The sequence below is a fragment of the Pseudorasbora parva genome, chromosome 16 (genome assembly GCF_024679245.1).
Source record: "Pseudorasbora parva isolate DD20220531a chromosome 16, ASM2467924v1, whole genome shotgun sequence".
Lineage (NCBI taxonomy): Eukaryota > Metazoa > Chordata > Actinopteri > Cypriniformes > Gobionidae > Pseudorasbora > Pseudorasbora parva.
The window spans coordinates 29524171-29537840 of NC_090187.1; the positions used below are offsets into that span (position 1 = coordinate 29524171).

General features: G+C 34.8%; 1 protein-coding gene across 1 annotated transcript in view; it reads left to right on the forward strand.

Moving 5' to 3' along the window:
- tmtc2b (transmembrane O-mannosyltransferase targeting cadherins 2b) overlaps positions 1–13670 on the forward strand; it is a 162657-nt gene that overhangs the window by 104156 nt on the left and 44831 nt on the right. The window contains exon 3 of the mRNA XM_067420190.1: positions 11366–12191. Coding sequence (XP_067276291.1) covers positions 11366–12191 — 826 coding nt within the window. The remainder of the gene's footprint in view (positions 1–11365; positions 12192–13670) is intronic.

Here is a 13670-nt window from a genome sequence, read left to right on the forward strand (position 1 = left end):
TTTAAAATGAGACAAATCTGATATTATTTTAATAATATAATTGTATATATTATATATATATATATATATATATATATATATATATATATATATATATATATATATATTTATTTATTTATTTATTTATTTATTATTATTATTATTATTATTATTATTATTCCATTCTATTCTATTCTATTGAGAAAAAGGTGAATAAATGACTGGCAGTCAATGTTCAGAAATTATGAATTATTATTTTGTTATAAACTGTGATGTATAGCTGTGTTCTGTGGTGTGTTTTTGCCAAACTCATTTTTTTATTATTATTATAAAAATGCCATTATTTTGTTTGAAAAAGTTAATAACTGCATTTTATTTACAAAAAAAGTTCAAGTTTTTGCTTTTTTTTTTTTTTGCTTTTTTATTATATCAAATAACATGTTACAATTTGCCCCTCACATTACAATCTACCCTACCTATGGGGCATGTTGTCACATTTTTTTCCCATTCCATTCTTTCGGGTTAAATAATAATAATACAAAAAAGTATACATTGTATTAATGAAACAAAACCACATAATTGTACTAGACATAATAAAATAAATAAATACTCTGAAACCCAAGTGGATTTACTTAAACTGAGAAAGTCAAAAAGTGTTAGGTTGTTCCCCGCTTTCCCCTACTTCAAGGCATACTGCTTGCCTTTTGAATATTACATTTGTAGAAATATGTTAAAATATGCAACAAAAAAATAAATCATGTATAAATCACTGTTATGAGACAGTAAATTACTTAAATGCACAGTTAGACTCTTTGCGGCTTATATTATTAGCAGTTGAATCCTAGAATGAAAAATTGAATTAGCCTTGCCATAGTGAAATAATAAGAGTTCAGTACATGGACATCACATACAGTGAGTCTCAAACACCATTGCTTCCTACTTCTTATATAAATCTTGTGCATCAAAAACACCACGGAAAAATAAGTGCTTCTCAACATAACGCCAACCGTGATGCAAGCGTTGGGGATCATTTATATGCACGGCCCCAACATTTGCATCTGTCCAAACAACATCATCGGAACTGCAGATAAACAAACGACTCTTTAGGATAGCAAAAACGGCAACTCTCATGACACGTCATGTCCAGGCTGTGCAGGAGATGTGAGGACTTTTCATATGTCAACATGGTTGAGGTTTATTATCAGATACTACAACAATTTATTTCAAAATCGTTCGTTTGTTCGGCCCATTTCAAGCAAGATTCGCTCAGCATCTTAAACTGAAGAAAGTGGCAATTACAACTGTATTCCTGCAAGCAGTAAGTAGCGATTTATCCACTTATTGACTAGCTGTTTAATCAATTTCTGATTAATTTAAAAGTTTCTTAGAGAGACCGCATTGTCTAGATAACGCAAGGTGCTAGTACAGTAACAGGAAACTTTTTTATGTCTAGTATATAATTTAAATAGCAGGCATGAAAACAGTCATAACCTATAAATAATTACCAGCTAATTTATATCATTATAGTTTTTTATTGAATGTTTTACTATATACATATTTGAGAAAAATAACAGTAAAATGTAGCTTCTGTTTTTTTTTTTTTTTTTTTACCTTTCTCATACAGTAAATCTCCCAAAAATGTTGAGAAAAAAAATACATTTTGCGGCAGAATCCAAAGCTTATTGAATTTTTGGCAAGCTGCTTTTTATCCAGAATGTGCTGGGAAAAAATGCTGCCAAAAAATGATTTTCTTTCTTTCACTTTTCTTTTGAATTGGTCTGTTGTGTTCTTTATCTCATGGATGTTATCCTCATATGCCTGTTCCTAGTAGTTTAATTTCAAACTGATGTAGAGAATCTGTGTTAAACCACTTACTTCAAGACAAACTGGATTATAGACAAAACAAACAAAAAAAAGAAAGACAAAAGCTAAATTCCACATTGGGCTGCAGAAGGCCTAACATTGGAAACAGTGCCTGTATTATGAAGATGGACACTTTTATGCATTTGTTTATACTGGAGATGATGGAGATAGAGCCAAGCACTGATCCCTCTCAGTCTATGACTGGTGGTCGTTTTATAAGGGTTTAGTGTTATCAGATTGTGTTCTGCGTTTCTAGCTGGTTTTCTGCCTTTCTGTCTTGTTCTATTCCCCTGTTCAAGCTCATCTCTAGAGAATTAAATTCTGTTACATTGCGTGCATAGAATAGATTTTTTTGTACTGTGATAGTGCTTCGAGTCCATTCTTTTATTGTGACACGTGTATGCATAGACATGCAAATAGCAACATCTCCAGCGTGCCACATGTGGATGCGTTTAAGGTCAGCTGTGTTTTACCCAGCGCTAGTAACTAGACTGTTTAGAAGTGACAATTGTTGTTTGTCAGATGGCCAGGTAATGTGAATAAGAGTTTTACTGTGTGTTTGTGTTTTTAAACACTCTTTTCTGTTGTTTTTCCACACGGCCTGTGGATGTTTTTGCTTTCACGGTCACATTTAGTCCAGCATTGTACATCATCAGAAACAATAAGGCAAACACATTCCTGCTCTCTCAAATATGGTGTCTTATTGTGAGAATTGGAGATAATTTTTTCCCAATAGGAAGTCAACATGTGTTTTGCAACCCATTTTATTTCAGTAATATGACTTCTACCATGGTCTATCTGAATTCTTGATACTGATTGGCTGGTAGGAGGAAGTCAGTTTAATCACTGTTCTATAATAATATGCTGCTCAAAGAAACTTTGCTACTGAATCGTTGCATTGTATTTCTTCAGAAGGAGGTTGTAACGTCACTGTTATTGAAGTAATTAAACCTACATTTTAATTGCTAGTAGACAGACACAGGTCATTCGCACCCCTCTCTCTCTCTCTCTCTCTCTCTCTCTCTCTCTCTCTCTCTCTCTCTCTCTCTCTCTCTCTCTCTCTCTCTCTCTCTCTCTCTCTCTCTCTCTCTCTCTCTCTCTCTCTCGATAGGCTAATTCATTCAAATAAATGATGTAATTCAATCAATGTAACCTTACCACACTATCTTATCTCTGTGTCCGATTTAAAGGTGCAGTGTGTGAATTTTAGAAATACAATAACACACTGCTTACCCCTCTCTTTCGAAGCACATAGAGAAGCTACGGGGGCTGACACATGACAAAAATTGTCATCAGAGAGAGCAGAGAGTGACTAGTGCTCTGTTGAGAAGTTTGTCCATTTAGGGCTACTGTAGAAACATGACGCAAAATGCCGATTTCCCTGAATGGGGATCCGCGGTGTATGTAGATAGAAATGGCCCATTCAAAGGTAATAAAAAAATAACAGTACATTAAATAAGGTCTTTATACACCACTGAAAACATTGTTATGTATATTATATTGCATTTCTGTTAATAGATCCTCATAAATACTACACAATTTAAAGTACACAGAATGCTAGATCTGGTAGCTGATGAAAATAAGCATAATTTTAACCGTTCCAATGAAATGTAATGCTGCAAACATCAATGGCAGCTTTAACTTGTCAATGCTGTCAACTGATCATGGTATAAGCTGGATAATCCACGGCTAGCTGTACAGAAGAGCTAACTGTTTGAAAGCACTCCGCTTTGCGTCGGGTGGTTCTTTTACTTCCACTGCATTAAAATTGTTTTAGTGCACAGCTAGCCATGAATTATCCCTCCCTTATTTCAGAGTGACATATTCAATGAGAAAAAATGTATGGAACTTGATTTTATAATTTGGGATACACTCAGAGTTAAGTAAAGAACCTTTGTTTTTAAGAGTGTATGCCTGAATTCATTGGAATTCATAAAAAGTGGGCTTTAGACCCAAATGCAGGCTAAATAAAACAATGCATATGCACATAAATTGGTTAATGTTATCCAGTAGTTCATGCTGCCATTATCACATGAATGAAAAAAACAAAATAAATTGAAAGAGAAATGGAAGTAAAGTTTATTTTTCTTAGGAATAATGTACTGATTGTGTTCTGTAATATCAGTGTGTTTAAAATGTAATGTAAATGTGGGTCAATTGTGATTTCATTTGGACAAACAAGAAATGGCATTACCATTACATTATAGGCTGAAGCTTGTTTTATATATATATATATATATATATATATATATATATATATATATATATATATATATATATATATATATATATATATATATATATATATATATATATATAATTGTTTGTTTTTTTTAAAGCAAAAATTGCATCAGTATAAAATAAGTGTCAGAAAGTATGAGAAAGTATTAAATTTGCATGAAACATTATAAAAGCAAGCTAATTTTCTTCATAATAATGTGCTCTGGTAACTTATACAGACAAGACCAGGGGCCTCATGTATAAAACTTTCTGTAGATTTCATCCTAAATCTAGATTTTGCATACACACAAAAAGTTTTTAGATTTTTAAAACCATGCGTACACCAGACCATGTGCAAAATTCCCTTTATAAACTCAGTCAGCTGAAGATTTTCCGTACATGCCTCTCCACCCAGTCTCCTCCCTGAAATAATCATTTATGGAGCTTACAATGCCTAGTTTTACCATGCATAATGACATTTGCATATCATTTCCATATGAATATTCCCATCCACGTGATACCATGTTTAATGATACAAGACATTAGGAAAATATGTGAGACAGAGTATGAATGCCATTTGTGCTGTCACACTGCTAAAAATCAGTATCATTGTCTTGTTTTAGAATAACTAAATTTGTATAAAAAATGCTTGTCAGGTACATTTTTCAGAGAACGGTTATTTCCAATGAACCCTTTTTCTAAGAGTGTAGTTAAAACATTAAAACACAGCATGCGACAGGAAAATTGTTTAAAATGTACTTCTGAATAATGATTTTGAATTTGAGTGTGCATATTTAATCTAAATGTGTATATCAAAATAAAAAGAGTTTAGTTTACTTCATTCATTCGCTCGCAACAGTAAAAGAGTTCATACGCATGGTCTATACTAGAGCGCAGGTGTCTAAACTTGGTCCCGGAGGGCCACTGTCCTGGAAAGTTTAGCTCCAACCCCAGTTAAACACACATGAAGAAGCTAATCAATGTCTTATTAGGGATACTAGGAACTTCTAGGCAGGTGTGAGGCAAGCTTGAGCTAAACTCTGCAGGACAGTGGCCCTCCGGGACCAAGTTTGGGCACCCCTGGTCTAGAATAGTCCGTGCGGTGCACACATTTACGCCTAGTTTTTTTTTTTATAAACCCCGATGCGTGTAAAGTTGCGTATGCACATTTCAATGCCCATTTTGTGTGTACCCAACGTTTATACATCAGGCCCCAAGAACCATTGTTATTTTAATATTATTTTAATACTATTATTAAATATTTATAGTAATAGTATTAAGTAAATAGTATTAAGTAATATTTTGTAGTATTAAGTAGTATAGTATTAAGTAGTATTAAGTATTATAGTAAATAGTATTAAGTAATTTTTTGAGTTCTCTTTTATTTATTTATTTTATTTTTTTATTATTATTATTTTTATTTATTTATTATTATTATTTTATTATTTTTATTTATTCATTTATTTATTCCTTTTTCAGTACTTTTATTTGTGCTTGTTTCCATTAATATATTTGATGTGTTACTATTGGGGTTGAACTATTTAGGTTTAGTTTTTAGTTAGCTAGTATTTATTTTCAGTGAGTAATTGGATTGCTTCAACTTCAAATACATGCATAGTATCTTCTACACAAACACACACACAGAGATCCAAACCTACGCAAATCCCAGGGTCTATGTGTTTTGGCTCACAACCTGCAAGTGCTAAAACCCATGCTGGTTCTTGAGAGCCTGCGCAGTCCCAAGCCTGCAGCCGCCTCATAAATCCAGCGAGAATCCTGTGCGCAAGCATTCACACTCCCGCATGACCTCACTGACACATCTTCATCCTCTGCGAGAGCTCCAAAACTCCCCCCCCCCCCCCCCCCCCACTGGGCTTAAGATCCGTTAGACCATCGGTAATATGTATAGAGTTGAGGTTTTTTTTATTTAGATATTTATATGTGTGTGCGCTAAATAAGCTGCCTATATTTGCTTGCTTTTCCTTAGGTTGGCTGACAGGGTTATGTGGAGTTCAGTAATTCACTTGTAAGAGCACAAAAATGACAGATGCGTCCCCATCACCATACTTATTTGCGGAGATTTATACCTGTTGAAAAGTATGAATGTCCCTCATACTTTTATCTGTTTGAATTTACAGTCCTTCAGTGCTAGATGAAGATGGTGATACATCACCCGAAAGCTCTCCTGGGCTATCCCATATCAATGAAGAGAAACATTCAGGAGACAAGTGTCATTAGATGTCAAGACGCTCTCATGCGATACATTCTTTGACTCCAGTGATGTATTTTAACTATGCCTATATGCATACCATTGCTGTCTTGCTGGTGTAGTTCACTAGTTCGAGACATGACTGCCTCTGTACTACAGATGTATGTGAGGACTTTCAAGTGTAACCAAGGAAATAGCAGTACTTTGCAAGGCAGCAAAACATGTAGCTGAGTTATATCCAGTCTTACGACTTTGCTTTTTTGCATTAGTAAAATGGCACATCAAAGCCGCTGTCGATGTTATCATGACACTCGGTAGGTATCTTGTTTTCAGTCAGCTGTCCCGAGAAGCGACATGTAATTTTGTAATTTGCTGTGTGAGACTACAGATAGTTGAATAGAAAGAGGACCAATCTCGATGCAACAGAGGCGGACAGTATTGGAGTATTTTTACTCTCTTCTCAAGTACATTTTTAAGTATATTTTATCAGTGTTTTTCTTTGGAAAATGTTTACTTCCCTACATTACAAAGCATTGCAAAATATATAATAACATACTGTTTACTGCAGTACATTTCATGAATAAAAGTTGTTGTTTTCTTACCTTTTATACTTAATTACATTTTTTAATTTTTAAAAAAAAAAAAATGTAATATTGTCTGCCACTGCTATGCAAATATGTGCACATTTACAGTGACCTCTAGCCTGACAGGCCAGACCCACATCAAGATGTTTGGTCTGGAAACTCACCATTGTCAGGGCTCAATCCGAGGGGCGGGATAAACGGGTGTCTTTCAAACTCCCTCTGCACGTGATATGTATATATATATATATATATATATATATTTTTTTTTTTTATCCAAATAGAAAAATGAAGAAAATACAGAGATAAATAGCTACTGTATCCACATTTAACCAAAAAATACAGAGATGTTTATTGTTGTAGGGTTAGCGCATGTGATTATTTTTATATTTTGTATTATTATTATTTATTTATTTATTTATTTATTTGTGAAAAAAATAATGTTTCCATAGTCAGTTGACACACCGCTAAAAAGACATGGATTGATTTGTTCTGAATTTGGATTTGATCAATTGGATATTTAAAAGTCGATACTAAACTATTTCAATAAAAAATAATTGCTGAAAAACTATTATTTTTGCACTACTTACTGCAGTAGTTTTTTTTTTTTTTTCAGCTACACTTTATTTTATTGTAATTATGTATTTTATACTGTGTATTTACCGTATAAATAGTTTTCTAGTTAATCTGCTTATATTCTTCTTATTTTCTTCTAGTTAATCTGTCTATATTCTAACTTTTTTTGAGTTTCATATGGGCCGTTGTAACCTTCATACCACAGTAGTTTAGGTTCTAAGATGCAGAACTTGCCTGGCTACAGTTCTGTATTTCTCTTCAGTCGGACAGTTCCGCTTGGCCTCTGTAGCCTGCCGCTTCAAGACCCCTGTGGGACCTCCCTTTTACGACCTCTTCCCTTCAGCCTACAGTTCACTCCGCTGGGACGTGCATGCGTGTTCCACCTGAAACAGCCAACATACTGTATGCATACAATCAAAACACCTTCTTATCAATATTTATCATGTTAACCGTTTTTGTTTCTGTAAATGTTTAGTGTGTTTAATATCTCACTGTAATAAATTGTACGTATGTTTAAGCCTATTGTTTTAGTTAGTTGTATTGCTTATTCATCTTTCGGGATCATTAATGCACGCATCATGCCTTCGGTCAGTAAACTTAAACAGATGTCACAGGAACTAAGAGACACAGGCAGTTAACTTGATGTTGTCCCGGACTTTAATTGATGAGAGATTGATATGTCGTACAGATATGAAGATTGTACTGTAAAATAAAAGAGTAGGGGTTATTTATTTTTTTATTTATATGTAAATATTAAATATCTGACTTTAATTGGTGACCATTTTATACATATTAATCATTTCTGTCACACCTAAATGTTATGATTCTGTCTATTATTTAAAAAAAAGCCTCTCTGGTGGCATGCGATCACACATTCAGAGCTATGTGCCTGTGAGGACTTATGGTAAAGGTTATGTCATTTGGGATATGCTCTGTACATCTGTGCTACATAACATGATTACATGGCAAGTGGCCTGTTATAGACATTTCCCCTGTGAGCAATAATGTGCTCTTTGTCTGAAGCGGAGATGACCAAAAACAGGACAAAAAAAATCAATATTGTATAGAACAGCTGGTCATTAATGCAGAACACATACTCACGTCTCATATCATTCTGTTAGTGAGTCAGCAGGGAAGGAAAAACATTCTTTAAGTTACAATAAATGGTGCATTGGACTGACAAAATTGTTCACAAATAACCTTTAGGGGGAATTCTTTGTTAATACTTCCCACATTAATCTTTAATATGAGCAGATGAACAGATGCACTGTACATAACATCTTTTAGGGGTTATGAAAATGAAAAATCTGCCATTTACTCAACAGTGTTCCGAATGTGTGGAGTACAAATGGAGATTTATACTTTTGTTTTCCATAGATTGAAAGTGAATGGACGCGAAAACTCTAAAACTGACAAAAAGTACCATAAAACTCGCATAGAAATAGTCCATATGAGTTTCTAGCTGAAAAATGTCCCCTCCGCCGCAGATCTCAAATATAACTTGCAGTTCTGTGTTGCAATGTTTTACTTATGAAATCACTGATGCCAAAAATAAAGAATTTCAGCAAATAGCGACTACAATTTTTGCCCGTTCCTCACAAATTTTCATAAGGCTTTGAATATGACTTATAAGTCATATGATTTATGTGGTTCAGTCTGGTCTCATTCACTGTCATTGTATTGGAATTAGCAGTGTTAACATCCTACTTAACATGTCCTTTTGTGTTCTGCAGAAGAGAGTTTCAGATTTGGAATGACATGAGAGTGAGCAAACATTCATTTTTGGGTGAACTATCCCTTTAATGGCGATTGACGAGGCCTTGAAGCAATCATTTGTGTGTTTGTTTGCCGTCCGTGCCGAATGAGTTCCGTGTTTGGAGGAAGTCATAAAATTTGCTCGAGGGTGTCCTCGGTCCAAAATCAACATGAAAAACAAGGCGTACTGAACTCTGCAGCTGCTCCACTGGGAACTATACAATGTACCCCCCTTTTACTTAACGTGTAAAATATTCAAGCACTCCATAAATACTCTGAAATCATTTTCATGTTGGAGTGTTTAATATCAGCACTGCGGTATGATGGATTGGCACCTTTTATGAGGCCATATCTTGTTTATTTTATAAAGTCTGTAAAAGCCGGCTGTACGAGACAGAGATAAATGCGGCGCTGCCTTGTGCTGTGACGTCAAGCTGTACTCATTGACCAGCAGTCAGTGATGCTACGTTTATTATTCTGGCCTCTGAAAAATGTGGAAAATGTGTGTCTACATTTGGCCAACAGTTTGAAATTGTTTGCAGCGACTGGAGATGCAAAAGGTCTGATTCTCGTTAACCATCACAGGCCTCGCAAGGATTGATGTCACAATGAAACCGTAGTACGTGCATGTGGTGCAGTATGTATTGAATAACGCTTAAAACTCCAACAATCGCTCATGAAGTCTCACTTGTGTTCCAGATTGCACTACAGTGCTTATTTTTCTGATCTCGATTTACTTGCTGTTGGATCTGCTGCTTTTTTCTTAATTTTTATTTCTTATTTAATGCAGTTGGAAATCGTTGACTTATTGGTCCGTCTTGGTGTTGATTTAGTTAGACCTTGTCCAGACTTGAGCTCAAGGGTTTAAGTCATACAGGAAAAAAGGTCTGCCATATCCAGTTTGTTCTCATCTATGTTTTTATTTCCCATGCAGAAATTGCCTCCCTAGAATTTTGCCTTGAAACACATGAATGTTTTGCCAGTCATTATTACATATTCAGATCGTTAGGGTCTAACACACTAAAATATACAACTCTTCTGATATTAGAGTAACAATTACAGAAGTGTAAAATAAAGCATTTTCTGTTAGCTTTTGGGGGCTTGGAAGGGTTCTGTTTTGAGCAGATGTTTTATACCATCATCACTGTCCTCATCAGAGCTCATTTCCCAGTACATTCAGCATCTGGCTTATATTCACCATCTCAAACATGTTCTCAAAAATGTCATTTTTAACACTTATCAAAAATCAATATTTTGATTGCTGACAGCTTCTTCATCAGATCCACCACCAAGTGACAGTGACAGTAATATTTGATTGTGTTCAGTGCTTGCTCTGCAGTTAATCTCAGAACCAATTCAGGTTATGCTGATGACACTTCCTATTCTTTTGTTTTCTGCCTGCGGTAACTATGAGTGAAACGCCACTTCATCATTGTGTATCAGACATTGCCACATTGTGGAATAGAGGTGAATTGCACTTATTTAGTCATCAAAGATTCAATTATTGTTGTGCAGAAAAAATATACTGATACTGTTACACAACTCGGGTGGTTAGCGACCCTATACAGTTTTTACAAAAAACAAGCATTCTTTTGCCATTTTATGATGTTTTTCTCGTTATATTGTTTATAATGAATTTATTGAGTAATACTAAGTTGGTTGATAGCTAACTTTAAAAGAATGAGTGAATGACGTCCCCGGTCACTAAAGACCAGAGGTATGCTTTTACGGATTAAAATGGCATTTATTTTTATTTAATCAATACAAAATCACTTGATACTACGATGCTTCTGAAATTTTTTCTTTTTTCTTATTTCATAATTTAGTCTATTTTTCTAAATGAGATCAAGGTTATTTTTTGTATGTTGCAAGTTGAATGTGCCTAGCTTTATTTCTTTTGTTTTATGAATTTGAATATGTTTTTTCTGCAATGCGATTTTGCCTCATAATATCATAAAATGTTTATGATCAAAATTAAAAAAAGGTTACAGTTTGAACTTAAAGTTGTTTTTTTGTTGTTGTTGTTTTTTTTAAGTTCCCTTTTTTTGTATGTTTTTGCTGATTGTGCCTATAGCCTAATTTCTTTTATTGTATGAATTTGAATATTTTTGATTCTGCTTTTTTTCAACATTTGAGTGATTTTGTGCTCTCATCTGTTGTTTTATCTGTGTTTGTTTCTCAGAAGAAGAACCTGCACCTGCTGTTGAGCGTGTTCCTGTTGGGCTTCTGGGGTATCGTCCTTCTGGCTTGCCGTCTTTACTGGATGGGCAACAAACCTCCAAACTTCTCCAACTCGGACAACCCCGCAGCAGATTGTCCCTGTTTCCTGACTAGAACGCTAACGTTCTTTTTCCTCCCCGCCATGAATGTTTGGCTCCTCTTGTGCCCTGACATGCTGAGTTTTGATTGGTCAATGGACGCCCTGCCTCTTCTGAGGAGCATTACAGATTGGCGAAACCTCCACACCGTTGCCTTCTACACCTCACTTCTGACACTGGCATGGTTTGGACTTCACCAATACCCAACCAAAAGTAAGGAGACCAATGGGAAAGCTCATCATGTAGCAAACGGGAAGTCCACGAACGGACACAGTTGTAGCTCCAATTATGAACACTCAACTTTTTACTCGAACTCAGTGCACACGAATGGAACAAACGGTACTGCAAAACACTATTCGCCATCTTTACCCACCACAGAGAGTTTGGTGGTCTTTTCATTGGGTCTGCTGGCTGTTCCCTTCCTGCCTGCCACCAATCTGTTCTTCTATGTGGGCTTTGTGGTAGCGGAGCGAGTACTGTACATCCCTAGTATGGGCTTCTGTCTGTTGGTAGCAGTGGGGATGAGAGCTTTATACATTAGATTGAGGAGGAAATCCTCCAGAACTTTGGTTCTAGGCTGCTCTGCCGCCCTGGTCCTTCTCTTTGGGATTAAGACAGTGTTGAGGAACCGTGACTGGCAGAACGAGGAGATGCTATACAAGTCAGGAATATCTGTGAACCCTGCTAAAGGTAAATAGTCCAAGTAATTCAGGAGATTCAACCTCCTATTGCAGGTCTTTTCTACCAATGTTTTGTTTCTTTATTATTATATAATTATTGAAATATATTATTATCACTATTAGATGCTTTCAAGATGGTTTTTCAGTGTTATTTTAGTATCAAGATTTTATTAGTTTATTAATAATAATATAATATGTGAAAGGTTTTATTTTCTAGTTACATATCATTTTTTTGTCTTTATTCAGTTTTATTTTAGTTTTAGTTATTTTAATTTTTTATATTTTTAATTTCGCTGCATACCTCATTTGTAACGAGTAGTTATTTCAGTCAGTGTTGCTCTTCTATCAGCTTGAATCAGTCACCCCATTTTCTTCTGACCTCTAGCATCAACAAGGCATTTTCGCCCACAGGACTGCCGCATACTGAATGTTTTTCCCTTTTCACACCTTTCTTTGTAAACCCTAGAAAGGGTTGTGCCTGAAAATCCCAGTAACTGAGCAGATTGTGAAATACTCAGACTGGCCCGTCTGGCACCAACAAACATGCCACACTCAAAATTGCTTAAATCACCTTTCTTTCCCATTCTGAAGCAACTGCCATGTGATGTGATTGGTTAATTAGATAATTGTCAATCAGTAGATAATAATAATCATTAGATAATAATCATTTAGGTGAGTGTATATATATATATATATATATATATATATATATATATATATATATATATATATATATATATATATATATATATATATATATATATATATATATATATATATATATATATATTAGTTATTACATTTCAATTAACACATATTACATAATGTAACAAAAATGTTTTTTATAGTTTTTATTTTAGTTGACTATAGTAACCCTGCTCTATTCAGACCATGATTCTAGTTTATTTAGCCATATTTTAGTATGTAGTTATCCAAAGTCAAGTTGTCATCCATCAACAGCACGACAACCAGGAGATGGTAAGTGTAACTTGACGAGGGGAAAGCAGGATGTGTTGCGATCATTTAATTCCCCATTATACTGTAAACCAAAAATGGCAGTTTCTCATCATGATAAGTTTTGAGGTTTCCTAAGCATCTCTTCATTTCTGTACTTCTTTTAGAGTTTAGTGGTATATTACTTATTTTATTGCAAGCAACCGATCAATGCATGCAGAATCATTTAGACGTCCCTGCAGTTTATCACTCGCATAGATTCATACATCAAATTCATTTTGTGTGCGGAGAGCCACTCAACTGTTAAATTATCGTCCTGTCTGATTAAATTAAATCTATTAATGACAGTCCGTAATCTTCATTTGTGAAATCTCCCAAATTGATTATCACAATTTTATTTAAATCATTTATCAAGCCAGACTGCATCAATATGACTGTGTAATTACCTCCCCGTGATTCAATTTTACAGACTATGGCACTCTCGCCCCTTTTTATGGCACAGATACTATGCATGGGTAGCAACTAAGAATGCATA